The sequence below is a fragment of the Triturus cristatus genome, chromosome 3_2 (assembly GCF_964204655.1).
Source record: "Triturus cristatus chromosome 3_2, aTriCri1.1, whole genome shotgun sequence".
Lineage (NCBI taxonomy): Eukaryota > Metazoa > Chordata > Amphibia > Caudata > Salamandridae > Triturus > Triturus cristatus.
This window is the reverse complement of record NC_140584.1, coordinates 197,001,004-197,022,320: the sequence shown is the minus strand read 5'-3', so window position 1 is coordinate 197,022,320 and position 21,317 is coordinate 197,001,004. Positions and strand designations below refer to the sequence as shown.

Here is a 21,317-nt window from a genome sequence, read left to right as displayed (position 1 = left end):
AGGGTCTAAGCTGCATACAGTGAAATTGTCCCCTTTCAGAGAGGCAAAATTCCAGCTTGCATTGAAGAAATGTCTTGGGTGTGGCAATCAAACATATCGGATATCACCCTACAGTAGCCCCCCCCACCTTCTCTCGCCAGGCCTGGAATGCCTGGACTTTCACTGCTGGAATGAAATGATTATTTATTTAAGTGCTTTAGCTTCTAGGAAGGTATCCCAGACCCTCAGTCATTCCAATTCAAGTACTTAAATAGGCATTTAATGGCCTACATTTCTTTCTCCAACCAGACAAACTCCCATAGGGGTCTATGCACTATGGCATGGTTCATGTGTCTCCAGGTCTTTAAGGACTCCGCTATGGACCACTCCATCACTATACTCAGTTAGGACGCTGCATAATACAGAGATTTTGAGAACTCAAATTCATTTAATTGATTTGTGACAAGCTTCTCAGACACTTTCAGTGCCTTGTCTCTCCAGGCAACCCGCATGAGTTGTTGTTTGATGTGTCTTAGATACACCCTCTTCAACCCAAATCGGAAGAACCTGGAACAAGTACAGCAGACTCAGGAGAATGTTCATTTTGATAATATTAACCATTGTAACTCATGAGATATAGAGTTCCCCCAGTTTTTCCTTTGACCCAATGTACTATATTGTTTCATTCTGTTTTCGGTATTCCCTCCGTATTGCATTATGTCTTGTAACTGCACCATTATTGTGTTTTTTTTTTTTTTTCTTCAATTAAAAAAAGATTTAAAAAATAAAGAAATTCCCCCAGGAATCAAGGTCCCATCGGATAGTAGATACCAGTAGAGGATAATCTGTTTGGAATAGCTTTCCCGAATGCCTAATGATTTGTACTCTTAGATAACTAATACATTTAATGGTCCATCAGAATGGGAATTCCTGGCCTAAGAGACACCTCATGCCGCGTTAAAGTTAAGTTCACATCGTCAGATTTATCGGAGCTGATTTTATAACAGGAAACACATTCAAAATAACAGAGGAGGGCCATCACTACGGTGAGAGAAGAAAGCGGGGATCCCAGGGTTGAAGGGAAACGTTATATTCTCAGAAGCCGAATTTAATATTTACCACCTCCTCCGCCAGGGGCTCTATGGAAAGGGAAAATAAGAGGGGGAAACAAAGGACACCCCCGTCTGGTACCCCTATGTAGCTTGAATCGAAAGCTTGTGAGGTGTGTCCATTAAGAGCCACCCAAGCAATGGGGCTGGCATAAGTAGAGAAGATCACATTATGGAAGAGGGGACCTATTCTCATTCGCTGGAAGATGAGGTGCAGAAGCGACCAGTCCAGCTTTTTCTGCATTCAAAGACAGCAGAATCACAGGGATTTTCTGAAGTGAAATATTTTTCTGGTGCCCCTGTACAAACACACTACAGTTTGGTTGGACCAGGGAGGGAAGGATCTCATATAGGCAGGTGGCCAAGATTCAGTATATAATTTCATGTCAATGTTAAATATTGTAATGGGGCGGTATGAAGCTCAGTTTTGCGTATCTTTATCCTGTTTAGGAAGGACTGCGATAATAGCCTCTCCCATCGAGGCGGTTATAAAGCTCACTTTAGCACAAGAATTATACAAAGTTGCTAGTTTTGGAACCAGCCTTCTTAAGAAGGTTTTGCACAACTAGGCTGTGATTCCATCGGGCCAAGGGCATTTATTAAGTTTGTGCCTTTGTTGCGGTCTTCAACTCTTCAATCTGTATAGGAGGTTCCATGGTTCTCTGAACTACAGCCATTCGTGGAAGCTAGATATGCTAATTGCTGGGATTCCGCTCATGTCCCCACAGAGTAAAAATTTGAGTAAAAGAGGCAGAACACTTCAAGCTTCTCTGCATCATTAACCAGTTTCCTGCCTAAGGTCATATATATCTCTTTAACATATTCCTTTTCTGGTTACCTTGCAGCAGATTGCCAGGTGTGTGCCTACTTTGTCACCAGTGACATTGGCTCTTTTCCTTAACTGTATGACTGCCAGTTATGCTCTATCAGCATAATAGAAGCATAGCAGCCACCTGGCTGCGATTAGTTTACATGTGTTGGATTCCCTGCCCTCAACTGTTCCAGCTCCTGGATTTCCGGTCTTCGGAGACGGTTCGTATTGGCTGCACTTGCTATGAGGTTGCCTCAAATCAGTGCTTTAAAAGCATCCCAACATACACCTAAATAGCTACCTCTTCAGGTGAAAGTACTCGTTAATTTGCTGGCCAATTCTTCACGAATCACAGGGTCCCTCAGCAGTGAAGGATGTAAACGCCAGCCAACATGCCCCAACCCCTAGTTCCACAGGCATAATTACTGAAACAATGGTTATAGACTGCTATCATCCCAATGGCTGCTGCATGGGCCGCGTGTAGAAGCGATGTAATGGCCATCACATATTCATTCTGAAAATCCATCGCAGAAATTAGGGAAGACCTAGCCACGTGCTGCTCCTCTAGGGTTTCTAGAGTCAAAGCCTGAGTGAAAATCCTGTACCTTGGCGCTCAGATCTGATCTTATGTCGGCCAGGCTTTTATCTAAGTCTTGATTCAATTCACCTCCAAGCTTCATCTTGAATATGCTGAGACTTTACAATACAAAAGATCTTTCTTGGTTAAGGCATTTTTAAATTTGTGTTTGTATTCTGTGTCACAGAGGTTTCTAGCATCGAGTCCTGGTTTATCCAAGTAGACTGCCCTCTGCCGCTTTCTTCTTTGGGGGCAATCGGATCCTCCCCCATTGCTTTATTTCGCTCAGGGATCCAAGTGGGGCAGCCTCAGTCTTTTTAGGGACACAACATGTGCCCCTGCCATACTGCGATCTGGGACACAAGTATATGGCCCCACCAAGCACCCCACTGCTTGTCGTGTGAGGTGCTGGCAAGTTTAGTTCCCCACCCTCAGTTTTTTACAGGTGTCCCTGCAACGATTAGCACCTTACTGCCACATGAGTTAGTACCGGCTCGTTCACGAATAGGGGAGGGTGCAGTGCAATGTAGTTACAGTCCGATTGGGCATTTTGGGGAGGGGCTACAGAGGTAAGGTAAGGGCATTTTCTGCACTTCTCCGCAGAGTTCACAGCAGAAAAGAGGGAGGCTCACCCATTCACACCCAAATCCACCCAACGATTCAGCCTAGACCTTGTCGCACCAGCCGTGGCACCATCTTGCTTACCTGTATGACTGCACGTTCGATCAGGCCGACAACGTGCCCGGTTCTGGTCCTCATCCTAAGGGTCCCTGGTGACTGCTCGTTGGAGCCGGTACCGTGGCTGGAGTCCTACGCCCCAGGGAGCCTTCCCTCACCAGTAACCGACGCTGCTCTAGCACTGTCCACTGCAAAAAGAACAATTGATGGACAGAATGCAGAACAATGTCATACATTTACCCCAGTACAGAGATCTGGGCCTAAATCCATTGTTTTTTTGCTCACCATGCCATTCCAGTTTGGACCCAGCCATATGCAAATCAGTCTAGACCTTGCGCCCAGCACTGTCCACAGCATCTGTATGGCGCATCCTTCTCCTGCACGCCCTGCCCAGAAACCCAGGAACATTCACCACTCCCGCAGGAGGACTAAGGCCACAGCATCTTCTTTCATGGTGCCCTATTACTGCAGAGGGTTCCAGACATCCGTCGCTCAAAGTAAGGGATACAGATACAGAGGCCAAACATCAAGAGCTGCGCGACTCCTAACCAGATTGAACAAGTACATGGGGCCTTTCAGATAGTGCTCCACAAAAGGAGTTGAAACTACCGCTCTGAAGTAGGTGGAGCAGATGAGAGAACTGGACTGTGAAAGCTCAAGCTCGAGTCATTAGATTGAACAAACTCCCTTCACTATATCTGATCCTGAAGAAGGCACTCAATATCGGTGGCATGGGGCGGGGGATCTTACTGATAAACCATCCAATGCATTTGTTTGCCTCCTAGGGATCCAATTCCCCTTTCCATCTTTAAAGCAAATTGAGCATGTAGTTCAGATGAGTTACATAAGGTATCAAAGGGTGGGTTTAACCATGCCTCAAAGAGTGGTTAAGAACTTTCACTTGTGAGACACCAACCCAGGCTGTCCACTGTGGTGCAGTTGATCCCCGAAATGTGAGAGTCTAGAAGGAAGCTGACAATTTACAACCTCCAATCCTATAGAGCCACAGTGACCTGACAGAACAAGGAGATTGGTGCGGTCTGTGCTGATCACCACCCCAAGGGCTCTGACCATTAGTATGAAGGCTTTCAATTATAAGATGGCCTTCAGCTCCTACACCTGTATGCAGGATTCTAGATGATGTGTCTACAGGGCATGTATGTAGAGTTTACAGAACGGTGTCCCTTTTACCTTTAATATGAGGAAACAGTGGCGTCCACATCACAAGCATGAGTCTCTATTTTTATAAGGAGGCTGCACAGAAGATGGGGCTGAAGTGACTAAGCCAAACATTTGTGTGCTTCCTCTTTTTTTAATCCATGATTCTCATATGAGCTCCATGGTTGTAAGATGTCATGCACTTTCAGGATATGCAAGGTAGATCCGGATTCTGCGGAGCCCCAAGTGACTTTGCAGATCCAAGCATGCAAAAGCATTTCTTTTTTTACATTTTGAAGCTTGAGCTCCTGAGAGCTTTCTTCGGGTGAGTCAAATGATTCTCCCATATACCTCTGTAGCCCCTCCCCAAATTTTCTTTCCCCTGCAATTCATATCCTTAACATTTATAGATCTGTGGACACACAAAAAGGCAGATGTATACCCCATTTGGTTCTGTGATTCCAAAAATGCAAAACACATTTTTGTTTTAATTTGATGGGCAGAATATGCCTTTCTGGAATACCTACACAACGTCCCCAGGGATAGAGAGATGCATCCCAGCCTACCTCTCTCCCAAACTACTGCCAGACAATCAGATCAGTCAAATCCATGACAATTATAATGGCAGATAAGAAAAAGGGTCCTACATCAAATCAGGATTGAATTTCATGGTTATCCTCAGATACTCCTTGAATAAAACACATATTAGGAGTCCATATGTACAACCAAGTAACCATTTGAGGACCAGCTCACATTTTTATAATACAAATATATGAAACTAATAAACAAATTTACACTAAACTACAAAATGGCCTATTCTAAGGCCAGTTCTGCGTTCATGCCTAGTTTGGTGTAGTTCGATTCAGCAGTATTTGCTGTAGTATAAATTAAAATACCGGTTTGACTTCTAATGAGAAATAGTACTTTGTGCACTTGTTTACTGATCTACTAGAAGAATGACATTAACCCCTTCCATGCTGCGCAAATTCCGCCGCTGTGCTGACGGAATCTTGCGCGGGCGTGGTCATGACGGAACGGTTCCGTCATGAGCACAGCTCAACCGTGGCTCATGACAGAACCGTTCCGTCATGAGCACCGAAGGGGTTAACAACTTTACTTGGATGCATCAAGTGTAGCTTAATTTCATGCAGTGATCAGAATTTGTTAAAGTTATTAGCAAAGTAAAACACACCCATTTATAATTTTCTGGTGGCTACCTTCAATATAGTCAAAGAAATATCACAACAAAATCAAAGCATACAATGCATGCTAACAAAATAACTATTAACAATATTGTACTTACGTGGAATGTAAGAGATCATAACTAGGATGAGGAATGTGTAGTAGTCAAATGAGAAGTTCCACTTATTCGGTAGCGTTATGGAATATAGATTTGTTTTTCTCACAAATGGTAAAGCAGAATATATTGTGAGCAGTTCACCAGTGACTCCCATAGGGTACAAAACAAAGAAAAGTGTATACCTTAGGAGAAAATAAAACAAATATTTTTGTAAAAACCATTTGTTTTCTGAATGTTTTACATTTCTTTCCACATGCTATCATGCCATCCTGTTACAGATTAACTTTTGTGCATGTTCCATTTAAAAATGCCTGCTAAAAATGCAAAAGCTTCAACAAACGTGCTGCAGGCTAACATTTTCAAAACATCCGGTTAGAAATGGGTCTTTAGTTGGCTGAGGTATGCACCCTGTCCACGTAGGGACCACCACTGTAGTAAGGGTTAGTCAGATACACACCCTAAATTAACCTGTGCGCATCCTCTGGTAGCTTGTCACAGAGCAGTCAGGCTTAACTTAAGAGGCAATATGTAAAGTATTTGTGGAACACTTAATACAGTAAAACTGTGCAAATACCACACAAAAATAATCCATGTCAGGTTAGACAAACAGCTCAATGTAATGAACAAAACAAGACCAAAATGACAAAAATCCACTAAGTAGAGACGGATTTATGAATTTTTATAGCATATCTTGAAATATAGTGCTTAGAGTCAAAACGCCAATCGGGACTATGTGGTTACGCTGGACCAGGCCAAATCTGAAAGGTCAAGCTGACCACAATGGATTGTGGATCAGATATAGAAGCCAAGCAGGCCAAGCTGAAACAGTACCTTCACGGAGAAAGGTGCTGCGAGGAGTGGAGAAGGAGATTCATCGTCATCGATCCAAAGGACTGTAGGCAAAGCATCTGTTCCGAGTCGGGTCCCACGTCATAAATCAAGCTAGAGGCGATGAAGGCAATGTGTCATCGTCAAGCCGCGCTATTGACGCTATGGAGACCTCGGAGAGATGATGGGTCGAAGGTGAATGCCTTGGTTCCGACTGGTGCAAAGCAGGCAATGCATGGATTTTTGCAGAAACAGCCAGTAACCCTACTTCGAAGGGCCCAGGACTGGACTGGCACCACTTGGCAGTGCAGGGTTGACAGATCACTCACAGTTGACAGAGTCCAGAGGCTGTAGCATGGTTGAGTTAAGTTTTTGATGTCCCTGAGACTTCAAAACAAAAGGCAAGCCAGCAAGCCTTTGGAGTCGCTTAGTTCTGGGGATGTAGAGATTCAGGTCCAGACATTCTCACCACCAGGCACGGGCCAGCAGGCAGCAGGACAGGCACAGCAAGAGGCCAGGAAGGCCAGCAGAGTGAAAGTCCTTTCAGAAGCACAGCAGTCCTTTCTGGCAGTGCCCTCAGGTCCAGTGTGTACTCAGTTGGTAGTGTCAGGGGTCCAGTACTTGTACCCAGTTGTACCTTTCAAGTGGGGGAGACATCAAAGAAAGAGAGGCTTTTGACGTACACAAGGTCCCCGTCCTTCCTACCCTGGCTCCAGACTCACTACAGGGTGGGAGGGGTGGGGGTTTGGGGTAGATACTGCAGCTGTGTGTGTGGGAGCAGGCACAGCCCTATTCAGGTGCAAGTGTCAGCTCCTCCCTCCCGTCCCGTCCAGGATGATCCATCAGGAAGTAAATTTCCTATCAGGATGTCAACGCCCATCAGGCACACCTCAGGTCTCTTTGTATGGGACTGTCCAGAGGGAATGCAACAATTTAAATTCAAAGTTTAAATAACTGTAGGCCATCAGACTTTAAATCTTTGGCAAACATTTTTTTCATGACACACCAGTTTTACCTCTACTGGTACCTGCTGTGAGACCTGAGAAGTGCTGCACTGCCTAGGAGGTTCTGTGAAGAATGAAGGTAGTCGGTTGGCTTCCAAAAGAGTCTCACGGTGCTCCCATAACCCCTGGGGCAGCCAGGCACCTTGGAGCTCCAACAGCAGCAGTCAGACCCGTCTCCAGGGCATGAAAAGAGAAGCAAAGGTGCAACATGAGGGGAGGCGGCATGGTGGCGACAGCGGTGAGACGTATGTCTGCAATGACCGAGCATCTAGACTCCCGGCCTGCTGCAACATCGGAGCTCCCAGCCGTACCTGCTGCCAATGGTCCTGGAGAGAAATCCGTCCGCCAAATGCGTACAGGGCTCTGCGCACCCCAGGGGACCTGCCCTACATCCGGGAGACGGGGTGAGCAATGTCGACGGCAGAAGGGCCATAACCTGAAACAGACCACGGCCTACATACAGCAACAGGCAGCGGTCCCAGTGCTCCCTACTTGGGTGCGGAGCAGCACATCAGCAGAAGAGGAGCCCCCTAAAAGGTTGTACATAGAGCTGCTCCTGGGGTGGGTAACTGGCTAAAGAAACCCTGCAATAGTAGTTTACAGTGACTACAACGTGGATGGTACCCGGCCCGACTTTATTTTGGTGCCTGCCATCAGGGTCCCAACGACTCAGCGGCAAACGAGAATCCTACCCCCCTCAAAGAAATGCTGACCAAACCCGTTGGGACCGGACGGGAAGTCGACCACAAGCCCCTGAGCTGATGCAGGATATGGAGAACGCCAAGGGCCCGGTCACACGGTCCTTTTAAGAGGCCCTGTTTGTTTCCCTTAGGGACAACCTCTAGGTGGTCGAAAAGGAACGAAAAGGAACTATCTCATGACCTGAAAGAGGTCCAGTGGGACCTAGTGAAGGTGGGAGATAAGGTCTCTACCCTCTAAGATCACAAGTTCAGCTGCGATGAGGATATAGAACAGCTACAGCAAGAAGGCATTCAGCTTAGGGACCAGCACATCGACCTGCATGCACTCGCTGAGGACCTGGAAAAAACGGGTCAAGGTGGAATAACATGCGCATCAGAGGGGCCCCAACCAACACAGCGGGAAAAGTCCCAGGAGCGTATGTTAAAGATCTTTTCCTAAAATTCCTGGGATCAGCCCCAGACAGAGGGATTCAGCTCAATGGGGTAGAGTGGGACCACCGTGAGCAGACAATGCCCGCCCAGCAGACATACTTGTCTGTGTCCACGACTTCCAAATTAAAGGAAACATTTTCTGCACGGCAGGGGAATAGCACCACCTACAATTCAGTAAGCACACGCTCATGCTCTATCAAAACTTGTCAGCTCTTACATTTTCGGCCAGTAACTGCCTATCTCAGAGATCAAGGCGTTTGGTATTCCTGGGGCCACCCGTTCCGCATAATCTTCCGGTGGGAGGATAAACTTCACTAGTTTCGGTCCTTGACGGAAGCCTGCCGTGTGCTGCACATCGAGGAGTCCACAGAGGGAGACCAATGGACTAGCCCCAGAGGAAGGAAGGCTAGGAAACGCCTCTGATGGCAGGGGGCAAGGGGCCATCTAAGGGACTAAGACCGGGTCCAGAGTCAATGGTCATGGAACAGCGGGCAGTGCTTGAGACACTGTCCGGTGACACAGACCGACCAGAGGCAACAAGAGAACCGTGAGTGCTCTGGATTGCAGTCAGTGGTGTGGATAGGGAGTGGGGGCAGGGTAGGGTAGGGGGAGGCAGGGCTGCCCAGAGAGATACTTGGGCCACAGTATATGCCTGTTAACCCAATTTCCCAATGGGACAATAGTGGCTCGTGCCAGAACCTCAGGTTTGCAGAGAATGTTTTGGCCTATGTTTATTGTTCTATTCTTATGGGGAGTACTCACACCATGAAGGTATGCACTACACTCTAGACTCCAGCACATATGGGACTCGCCAAACATGGCAGAGGGTATGGCAGAAAGGGAGAAGCACCTTTATTAAGTGCTTATTCCTCCTCCATCTCCACATGATTGTTTAAAGATTATTATCCTCAACATAAAGGGTCTCAACAAACTGACCAAGCGGGCTATGCGGTCATACTTGGAGGGGAAGGGGGCAGACCTGTGTCTCCTACAGCAGACCCATCTGGTCTTTGGTGAATGGCACAGGATGAGGTCACGCGCCTTCCTGCAACAGTTCTTCGCCATACTGGTCTTTCTGCTTGGCCCTAGGTAAGGTGGGTTCAGGCTAGTAGAGATTAAGGGGCGCCTCTTGGCATACTCCGTGAGCATGGGGGACCACATCTTTACAATGGCCTCCTTGTATGCCCACAATGAGGGTCATGAGCGCTTCCTGAGGTGAGCAGTGGCAGAGGTGATGTCCTCCCAGGATAGATTAGTACTAATGGGGGGTAGACCTTAACTTAGAGTTCGACAAGGACCTAGACCGCTCAGCACCCCGATTTGGTCACAGTGGCCCCTTTCAGAGGTGGGGGCTAATGTCTATAGATGAGGTTCAAACACATTTGGGGAGCACAGCACCTCCAGACTCGAGACTATACATTTTACTCACATGCCCACAAAACATATGAGCGGATAGACCACTTTTTGGGAAAAAGCGAGCTCCAACTCTTAGTCGCAGCCAGGGAGATAGAGCCACGATCACCATCAGCCCACACAGCGGTATCACTGACACTAGCCCTTCCTCCCATGTGCTGCGCCTCCCGCTCGTGGAGAATGTGGGAGACATTACTACACAGGCTATTAACGACATTGTGGCATGTCGGTCACTACCCTCTGGGAGGCCCAAAAGTAAGTAATTCGAGGGGAGTAATCTGTGTCCGCAGCAGATAAACTCTGACGAGACAAAAGGGAGCACTTCCATAAACAAGTGCAGGAACTAGAATGCATACACAAGCACACAGGGGCTCCAGGCGTTTGGTGCCAAGTAGAGGCAGCACATGTACAATTTGCAGGACTTGACATTGACATGGACGAATATGTGCTGCTTTGGCTTCGACACTCCTTTTATGTAGGGGGGAGACAGATGCAGCAGGTTGTTGGCCAACAGACTCAGAGCACAGTGACAGGCAGCAGGGGTGGACTCCCTGGTGACCACAGACAACAACAAAGTTGTGGGGGATGGTCCCATAGCATCCATCTTCCGGGACTTTTATGAGGAACTTTATTCCAAGCAAACCCTCGCGCCCAAGGGGCCAGACCTATACCTCAAAGGAGCAAGTATCCGGCAACTGATGTCGGACGTTACCTCCAAAATAGCCTGCCAGAAACCCCTTAATTCGCTAGAATTTAATTGTTTCCCGGTTTTATTTTACAAGACATTCTGCTCCACACTAGCTCCAATCTTGACCCAGATCTTTAACTCCATAACGGGACCAGGCACAGTACCCTCCTCAATGCTGGATGGCTCCATAGTGGTTATTCCTAAACTGGGGAAGAACAAGAAACAATGCTCCTCATATCGCCCGATTTCTCTTCTCAACGTGGTCAATAAATTGTTCACTAGCGTTCTTGCAGCGCATTTAGGACCACTCATGCCAGGTTTGATTGACTTCAATCAAGCGGGCTTTGTTCCACATAGGCCATGCATGGAGAACACAAAACATATACTCCTCCTGATTGACAAGGCAGGGAAATGCTCTTGGCCATACACGCTGAGAAAGCATTGGCCGTACCTTGAGGCAGCACTAACCCGCTTTGGCAAATGCTTCAGCACATGGTTCCTTCGCACCTATGGTCAAAGGAGCTCCATTCCCTATTCGCAGAGGTACACACGATGGGTGCACGCTTTCGCTCAGAGTATATGGGACAATCCAAACATCACAAGGGTTACCTTTGGCGGCGAGGAACACACGGTCAGCCTCTATGCGGACGATGTGATTATGGCCTTGGATAATCCAGTCACGTCTTGTCCAGCCTTTTTGCCAGAGATAGAGGGTTTCAGCACAGAGGCGGGCTTCCGCATTAATATTCAAACGCCACAAGCCCTCAACCTGTTGGTCATGCCAGCGACAAAGGAGCAGCTCATTGGCCAATATCCAATTCAGCATGCAACGACATTCATTCCCTACTTAAGAGTAGGGCTGGGCGGTAAACTCCACTCTGCCAGCAGAGTTCACGGAGTTTAGCCACACTGCGCTTTGCTTGGAGCGCCAAATTACTCAAAAACTCCACCAGCGGAGTGTACAGGTGTGAGTTGCTCACTCACACCATGGAAGACTCTTACTCATAGGCAGCAGGCCTGAACTCCGCCCCTCAGCAGCTGCAGTGACTTAGTCTGCTGCTGGGACTCATCCAGCACCTTCGTGCCTCATGCGGTCATCCCTTGTGCCACGCCTTCCCAGTTTCACTTCAGAACTGTTCCCCCGCTGTTGGTGAGGGTTAGTCTGTATACATTGTTCACTTCTGTAAATGCCTGCCTGGCAGGTTCCTCCTCTACCGTCCCTGCCGTGTGTGTGTGGTGAGTGAGAACGGCAATGCTAGTTATTTCAATGTGGGGAAAATTGTGCTTATATAGAGTGATGGGGAGAAAGGAGGCCTCTGCGTTAGCCCCTACCACTGTTCAGAGGTCAGGGACCGCAGTCAGCAGTAGAGCACAGGATGCAATGCCAATCCGTGCCCCCTCCACATCTTTCAGGAATGCAAGGTGATGTTGGTTTCCTGTGTTGACAAATAGAAGGCACTGAATCCCATCCTTCCAGAAACCCTCGGAAACATAATTCCTAAGGGAATGTATGTGGTGCACTGCTGCAGCCAGTGCAGAGGCAGTGGGAGGGCTGGAATTCTACATCGAGGCATCACCGCCACCCCATCAAGCTGGAAATACTGCAATCGGCATTTTAGCATTTAACCCCTTCGATGCTCATGACGGAATGGTTCAAGTACCCGCAACAGGGGTACTTGGGCCTGTTAGTTAATTTCTATAAAGAAACCCTGACGGAGCTACACAAATGACCCCTTGCTGAATTCAGAATTTTGTCTACTTTCCTAAAATGTATAGCTTTCCAGGGTCCATTATTGCTTTCATACCCATTTCTACCATTAACGGGAAGGAGGTTGAGAGCACAAAAAAATTGCAAAAATAGGCTATGTCCCAGAAAAATCCCCAAAATGTGTTAAACATTTTGGTTTTCTGACAAAAGTCTGTCATTCCCTAAAAGCTGGGAAAATGGTGATTTCAGCCCCACAAGCCCTTTTTTGCAGGGAAAAACCCAGACGCTTTCATTTGCAGCACTGCCGGGGGAGTTCGGGAGGAAGAAAGGCCTAGCAGCAAAGGGGTTAAAGAACCGACTGGCATGATGTAGGTCCAGCACCTTTTTCTTTATCAATAGTTAATCTCATGCAAGTAAACGTCCATAGTTGTCAGGATTTCAGTGGGGGACATGGAGTCCTTTTGACTTGACCCTAGGTGGCTTTTCCCAGACTGAACAGTGTGTTGAACTGAAAACAGTGCAATTTTTCTGGGCAAGACATTCCAGTAATGTAGCAATTGCCTTTCAAGCACAAAACCAGCATCACCTGAGTGACGTGAACGATTTGCTGCTTTGATTGTGAATTGTTGAGAATTGGGTTGAAATTACAAGATACCGCAACTTGCACTGCTGACAAACGCAACTGTTAAATGAATTTGAAGAGGCGAGCAAGTATAGCGTGGAAAATAAAAAGATGGAAGCATAAGTATTCAGTCAGGCACAGAAGAGCCATACAGTGTGCATTGGTGTTAAGTTAGAGTTTCATTCTCGGGGCAGGGCAGTGCCAGATTTGTCATACTTGCTTTCCCATTTCAGAGACTACAAGTGGAGAGCTGTGTACCTGATAACAGAATCACAACATAAGCCTCAGCGAGATGGAATGTTTTAGTCTCCAACTCCATAGGTCCTGCCCTTTAATATCCTGCTATAATGGGAGGAACAGGGCTCTGAGCAGGCTTTGGGTCACTGATCGGCTGTCCTTGCCAATGCAGCAAGAAGGACGTGATAAAGGAGAGCCCAGGAATGTGGGCTCCAGTGATGGGCTCTCTCTCTGCTACTCTTGGCACTGCACTGTCTCCTCCTCATCTCAGGGGTTAACCAGGCAAGGTTTTTCCACATTTCCCTTTCTATGCACATCTGTTACTGTGGGTGAGGTATTTGAAAATGATTACTGCCAGTTGCTTGTTGGGGACTGATGGTCTTAGACTGACATCGAGCAGAGCTGATTTCTGCAACAGAAAAGCAAGAGATCACCATCGTGCCATATTTCTTGTTTGTCTGCCGCGCTGTACTAATAACTTTCTTCATAATTGCTGCATGCCCTGGTCAGAAACGGAGATTCTCCTGCAGGATTCATTTGCCTGCATACAGTGAATGATTGCAGCTGCATTGTCAACACTTCATTTGAGTAGACTATATCTTGTGCATGGAGGAATGAGATGGTGGTGCTGCCCAGATCCTCTTAAGTGAGCAAAAGACATGCAAACTGTCTGGTAAAGGTTGGTGGTTCAGGAAGGTCACAGGAGCAGCTGCAGAGGATCACACCGGCAGTAACAGGTTAGGGGTGCCACAAGCCAAGGGAATTGCAGAAGCCCAGCCTCACAATGGTGGCTAGGATCATTAGAGAAACAGTGCTCCGCTCCCCTCTTCTCTAGAATCAATGGCAGAACTCTGGTTCTTGTCATGAAAAAAGTCAACGCTGACATGGAATTAAGTCTCAAAAGCCTTAACGAAAACTCAAAAACCATCACTTTAGAACAAACCAGTCTTGCAGCGTTCACATAGATAGTACTCTGCCTGATCGCGGACCTTTGCGGAATTTCACTGAGTTTTTCGGTAACTCAGCTGAGTGAAACTCAGCTAACTCTGCCCAGGCCTACTTAGGAGTCCAAATAGCCCCCACCATAAAAGCAACCACAACTCTACACGATGGTGCCCTACTTCTGCAAATAAGGCGAGACCTGGCCCAATGGAAGAATTATCGACTGTAGTGGCTCGGTCGATTAACTGCCCTATAGATGACCACCCTTCCAAAGATACTGCTTTTATTTCAGACTCTCCCAATAGAACCTCCCACAGGAATGATACAAATCTTGCAAGGAGAGATGAACCACTTCAGATGGGAGACACTGATTGCAGTGTGACCATAGTTCTAGACCTATATGAGGGAGGGCCTAGGTATTCCAAACTACCAGCTGGAGTGGACTAGGGAGGAATCCGAGAAACATTGGTTGTTCATGGACCAGGCAGTAGCAGACTTGTACATGTGGAAGGTCCCTATTCTTCGTAGGTCACAGCAGCCATGGGGGTCTATATTCTTCACTAATCACGAAGGCTATGCTCAAGATGTGGGATCGAGTGGCAACGCGCAGAGGCTAATTCCCTCCCCCTTAACGCTGATAATAGATAACAATGACTTTACACTAGGACTGGACCGGAGGGCGTATCAGCTGTGGCAACACGCAGGATGCCACTCTCTCGCTCACCTCTTCGACGAGGAGGGCCCTCTCCCCTTCAGCTGCATAAAGACAATCCACTGCCGGAATCAGAGACGGCCCTACCTTCAGGTCTGACATTGCCCAACGTCAGACAGTTCGCGCTGGGGCGCAGCGGTCCCTCACCCCCTTTGAGAAGTGACTAGTCATGTAGACCTCAGATAAACATCTCACAGACCTGTATGGAATATTGCAACAAGCCATTCCACTGACTAAGACAGTGGGACAGAGGCGATGGGAGACAGAATTGGGGCAACGTGTCGCACAAAGAGTGGGAGGAGATATACTATAGAGCACGATACATAGCATGAACTCTGCCAGCACCGAGACAGCCACCAAATAGCGACATATTGGTATCTTATACCAGTGTGCCTCCACATAGGCAACCCCTACAAAATGCGCTGGCTGCGGTTGGGGCTGTGGGTCCCCAGGGACACTTCTCCACCTGGTTTGGGATTGCCCCAAACTCGCATGTTACTGGCACACTATCGTAACGGACTCCCCCCACCTAAACACGCAGGTTCCACGATTCTGTGCATATCTCATCCTAGGGCTCCCCAATGCACTTACATTTCCACTCAAATCCCGTAGAGGGCAACATATCGGTTTGCATTTGAAGCTGCCCTTCAGAACATCCTAACACATTGGGGTACTCATAAAATTCCGACACAGCTTGGTTGGATTCACTGTTTATGGTATATACTGGACATGGAGAGACTCGCACTCAATGCCAGGGTTGACTCCTACAGGGAATTTTGACGTCTATTCATCGCCCTGCAATCCGTGGAATTTAGAGAACTCATATGCCTGATACCTTCGCTCATTGAAGTTAATAAAAGAAGTTACCCTTACACAGGCCGAAACTGCCGACCAGAGCGAGGCCACCAGTGTAATGAAGCGCATTACAGGGTAAATGAAATTAGATCCAAGTACCCCGGAAGTTGGGGGGTAGGGGGGTGGGGGGGAGGGGGCAGGAGGGCTGGGGGAACGAGTGTATAGGTGGCAAGAAGGGACTGTTGGGGATTTGTTTACACAAGAAATATGTAGATTCTTGATGCAGAGCAGTCGTGCGCCCCTTGTATGCTACTGTGTCTTTTTGTTGAAATGCAATAAAAAGAGATATGAACCATTAAAATAGGTCAGAATACCGATGCCTACTACATATTGTTCTCAAATTACCTAAATCCTCTTTCATCACCTTCATTGGCAATGTGGTTATGTATAAGAGAGTCAACAGCCTGGGCAAATCACTTACGTTGATGTGTGCTTGCATGCGTCTTCCAGACAAAAACATTGTCACATCTTTAGGACCAGAAGCCAGCTGCCTGTGGGAATTATACAGCTGTTGGTTACAGAATATGAAAAAGGCCTCCAAGTTTTCTTATATAGTGTAGGCGGCCATGGCACTTTATTCTTTTGTAACCTCATTACTGAATTAAAACTGTAGAAGTTAACTGAAGTCATCTTATTGTGTTAAAGTTAAATATCCATTTCTGTAAATAATGTGACCCTTTGCATCAGTGAGTCTTGCTCAGAGAATCTCAAATTTGACATTCAACATACCTGAAGATTGTACTGAACAATATTGTGAGAAAACCTTCCTTCGGGGGAGATAGGTGGAGATGAATTTCAAAGCAATTATGCATAATATTGGAGATGATCTGAGGTGTAAATAAAAAGTCAGAGTCAAAAACTATACAGTTTTGTTTTTTCAACTGCAATGTGGCCATTGGCAAATGCAGGCTTAAGGGACGGTGTAGGAAAGTGGGTTTCTATTGCAGTAACGACCCCACACTTTTTGCCAGACTACTGATGCATTTTTTACTTTGTGCGCCCTGGGTCCCTGCCAATCAGGTTCCCAGGGCCTGTATTCTTTCCCCAAAACTAACCCAATTGGCATCTCTAGCATAGGTCAGCCCCTGGTAAATGGTACCACAGGTGCCCAGGGCACTGTGACCAGGGGAGACCTCTAAGGGCTGCAGCACTTATTGTGCCACCCTTAGAGGCCCTGTACTATTACACTCACACACTGCCCTTGCAGGCTGCATGTTTTGGTGCAGAACAAAGTGAAGAGTCGACTTGGCACACATCTCTGTGTGCCAGGCCTACAACCCACTGCCATGGCATGGGTCAGTCACCCCTCTATCTGGGTGCACTATACCAGTGGTGAGGGTACAGGTGCATGAGCGACGTGTACCCCTACAGTGTCTAAGTCCATTCTTAGACATTGTAAGTGCAGTGCTGCCAATAAGAGTAGATGGTGCTGGGAGTTTGTCATTACGAACTCCACAGCACCATAATGGCCACACTGAGAAGTTTGGTATCAAACCTCTCGGCACAATAAACCCACACCGATGTCAGTGTGGGATTTAATGAAATATGCACACAGAGGGCATCTTAGAAATGCCTCCTGAAAACTAGCCCACCACTAGTATCCAGGGTGAGTGGCTGCTTTCAGCTGCCACCACCAGACATGTTTCTGGACCCCTGGGTCGAGAGCCTGCCGCTCTCTGGGGCCTGAAACAATGCACATCCTCTGACGAGGTGCCAAGCCTCCTCCCCCAGGAAGGGCAGCGTTCACGAAGGGGAAGCTTCAAAGGCTTGCTGCCTTTGTGAGCTTCCCCGGGCCACTTGCTGCTTTCAGCAACTGGTTCCCACTGGTTTTGACCCCACTTTGGGCAGGAAAACTGCTGGGAAAAACAAGTGAGGAAGAGAGGTGGGCCTACCTCTGCCAACTCCACCCCTTAGGTGGGGGAGGCGAAGTGAAGCACAACTCTCAGTCCACGGCATCTTGAAGATAGGGGGGGGGGGGGCGACTCAGCCAACCAGGGACAGGCACATGCCCCCCTCCCACAGGGGGGTTGCCTTAATAGGGGGTGTACCCACCCCATGGAAGGGACCTATAGGTCCCTGCCTTTTACCTACCTGTAACGCCCCTAAATCTAGTATTTAGGGGCACCCCTGAACCTTGCTTCCTCAGACCAGAACCTTCAATAAGAAAAGAAGATGAAGTACCGAACAGCCGTGCCAAAGCTAACAAGAGTAAGACTCCCACTAGCTTGGCCTCAGCCCTACCGCGTGTCTCCACCTCGAACCTGCGAAATCCCGGTGTGTCCTGCAGCCAGCAACCTCGAAAACCCAGGAGGACCTGCCTGCCTTCAAGCACAAAGACTGTCTCCCGTGAACACTGGATTTGTTCACCTGCAACCTCTGGCTCCGGCTGGACACTGCAAATCCGCCCCACTCTGCACCCGCCATCCACGGCCCAAGCTCGAGTGGGCAAACACCACGAGGAGGTCACCCCGGTGATCCTGACCAGAGATCCGGCGACCCCTGACCTGCCTCAAGCAGACGCCTGCAACCTAAATCCAGAAGGCCCCTTTAACTGCGACCAGGAGCTGGTAAGAAGATCCGACCGCAAAAGGCACCCCTGGACCGGACACCCCACTGCCTTGTGTTCCCCAACCAACGGTGCCTAACCTACCCCTAACTTTCCATCTTACCTCTCGAAGTGGTGGTCGCACCCAGAAGACCTTTATCTCCCTGCCTGCAGCGCTTTAGCAAACCGGAGGTTCTCCATTGAAACCAACAGGTTGTCAGACGTTGAAACAGCACCCTTCACCCGGCCGCTGAGGGTGCACCTTTGATGCTAATCTTTTTTCCCCTTTGCCCTGAGCTAAAGTCCAGGAGCTTTGCTCCCACAGCCGAGTGACCTGCTAGCCAGCAGCCACCAACCGGAGGCCCCCTATCCCCCATTGGATAACATTGGGCCTCAACACTCTGCACCCGGCCGCCCTAGTGCCGCTGAGGGTGTAATGAGAGTGCATACTCGACCCTGGAGGAACCCTTGTTCTAACACCAGACCCTTAACTCCAAAGACCGATTACTTACCTGGTAACCATTAACTTCATTTCTCTCCATAGGAATCCATTGATTGATTTCTCTGAAAAGTGTTTTAAGTGTGGAGTTGATTTGTATGGAAACCTGAAAAGTAACAATTGTGCAAAACTGATTTTTCTTACCTTTTTTCTAGGAAATGTCCCAGTGTGATATCTAGGCATATCACACTAAGTAGAAAAAGTAATCTATAAAGTAATCTCAAAAGTAACGTAAAAGTAACTGACCTGTAATTTTCATTGCAAAGTCGATACAAAGTATATGTACAGCATTTCACAGTATTGCATTACCAGTAATTCAAACTGTAAGCATTTTAAAATACATTTACATTTCTAACTGTATATTTACTGCAAAGTATTTATCAACGTACCTGTGCCAGGCTTTAAAACAAAATAACTAAAAGAATATTTTTGTACAAAAACAATTGGTCTGAGGTTCAGTCTCAGTGTGTGAATCCATTTGCTGACTGAGTGTGTACATCAAATGCTTAACACTGTCCTCTTATACTGCCTTACTGCTCGACCACACTACCACAAATAGAAAGTAAGGTTCTCTCTAACTTTACCTCAGCCTACCTTTGGGGCTCCACTAGACTCTGTGCACACTAAACCTCACTTTGGTATAGTATATACAGAGCCAGCTTCCTACAGACGGTAAAACACAACATTTAAAGAGAAGCCCCCTCCAGACTTGCATCTCTGTTTTCTCTCCATTTGAATCCACTGAAGGACCTGACCAGGGCAGTTGGTTGTTTTTCAGATTTTCACTCTTTAGTCAGATGTAAGTACGATAATTTTCAGTGTACATTTGGAAACAAACTTAGGAATGTCCTAGACCATGCATCAGCAGGTGCATTTAGATGTCTAAAAACATAGGTGAGAGAGGGAACCCAGTGGCACTCTGCATGTCACCTTATATTAGGATGATACCACAGATCAAATCCACTTCAGTTGGTTTTCGGTATTTTGAAGCTCTTTATGGCAAAGTTGTAACTAGTTTTACCTTTCTTTGAGCTTTTTGAGGAGAACATAATGGTGCTTGATACATATGCCAATGAAATATTGACGGGTTTCAGGAAGGTATGCAGGCCTCCCTCTATCCTCTGAAGAGTTCCGTTCTCAGGTCTGTCAAAGTGCTTTTTGTTACCCTGCTGGGTCTGAAGCCATAATGTTGCATATGAAGAATTGGTTTTATTTGAAGTGATATTTTAGCTACCTCATCAAATTCCTTTCCAAGATATTAATGAGATGTTGTAAGTTGGAGATTAGCCAAGTAGGTCATGAAACTTAGGAGTCCTCTTAGGAAGGGGTGCGTTAACGGGGACCAGTACTATTTACAAGGGATGCTTACCATCACATTTGCGAGACAGGTGGCTGCTGCTGTAGAAGTGAATTGCTCCATGCACAGTGAATTACTCGATGCACAGCTTTGGTACTGCCTCCTCTAAAATGGGTTTGAAGGTACAGAGCTCACCTAATATAGGGGGAGCTGAGGGAGATGAAAAAGTTCTCTGGTGCATTTATAACAGATTTGCAGACTGTATGCAGATGCATTACCTTTTGATTCTAAAACACAAAAGTAGACCCTTGCAATGTGATGAATGGCAATCTTCTTTATAATGTCTGGGTTGGATCACTGTTGAAATTGCTAGAGGTCCCCATGGTTTGCCTTTACACATTGATGTGCTGCGCTATTTTTAGCTCAACAGCGTTGTGGTATACTCTTCTGTTCATTTTGCAATACGAATTGTTGGTTGCAATCACAGCTACTCCACTGTCAATCTAAAATGTGGTTCTCTCTTTTCCTAACTATTTATTCAGCTGAAAGGGTCTCTTTGTCAAGGAAGACTCATGTTGGGGTGGAGTGTTTGTAGCAGGTTTAAGGGGGGCTCAAGGTACAGTGGCATCAATGAGTCAGATTATTAAGATGCTTGAAATTTGTTGCGTTATTTGTCAAGGTGTTTGACTGGAAGAGGGTATAATCTGAAATGATTGCAGGATGGTAGAGTGTCCCAAATGTACATAAGAGGATTAAAAAACCAGTGAACAACAGGATCTATGGTTGCACTGAGAAGCTGAATAGCTATCAGTAGCTCACAAGCTACTTGATGAGAAGCCTGTCTAGTCTCCTCTTATCAAATTACTTGCACCAGAAATTCAATAGAACTGCATGCTATTTCAGGAGGATTGGTTGAAATCAAAAAATAACGCTAACAGCTGACCTGCCGATCAGAATCCTTTCATTCAACCGAGATTGATTTCTCGAATGCATGACAAAGTTTAGTTTTGAAAATGAACACTTACACCTTTAACTCTGCTTCTCCAATGCTTATTTAACACCCCCAGACTCGTAATCTCTTGAAATATTCCCCATTGACAATCACAGGAAAACTGCCATACAATGGCACAAATTATTAATAGCACAACTGAATTATTTAGAAAATTCTCCCTATATTCACTGATTGGAAGGGCTTCAAACACCAGTTGTGAATGTAGACCAG

General features: G+C 46.9%; 1 protein-coding gene across 2 annotated transcripts in view; it reads right to left on the bottom strand.

Moving 5' to 3' along the window:
• Nucleotides 1-21,317, bottom strand: part of HACD2 (3-hydroxyacyl-CoA dehydratase 2) — a 190,343-nt gene that overhangs the window by 27,203 nt on the left and 141,823 nt on the right. For both annotated transcript variants that reach the window (XM_085647492.1, XM_085647493.1), the window contains exon 7: nt 5,616-5,794. In XM_085647492.1, coding sequence (XP_085503618.1) covers nt 5,616-5,794 — 179 coding nt within the window. The remainder of the gene's footprint in view (nt 1-5,615; nt 5,795-21,317) is intronic.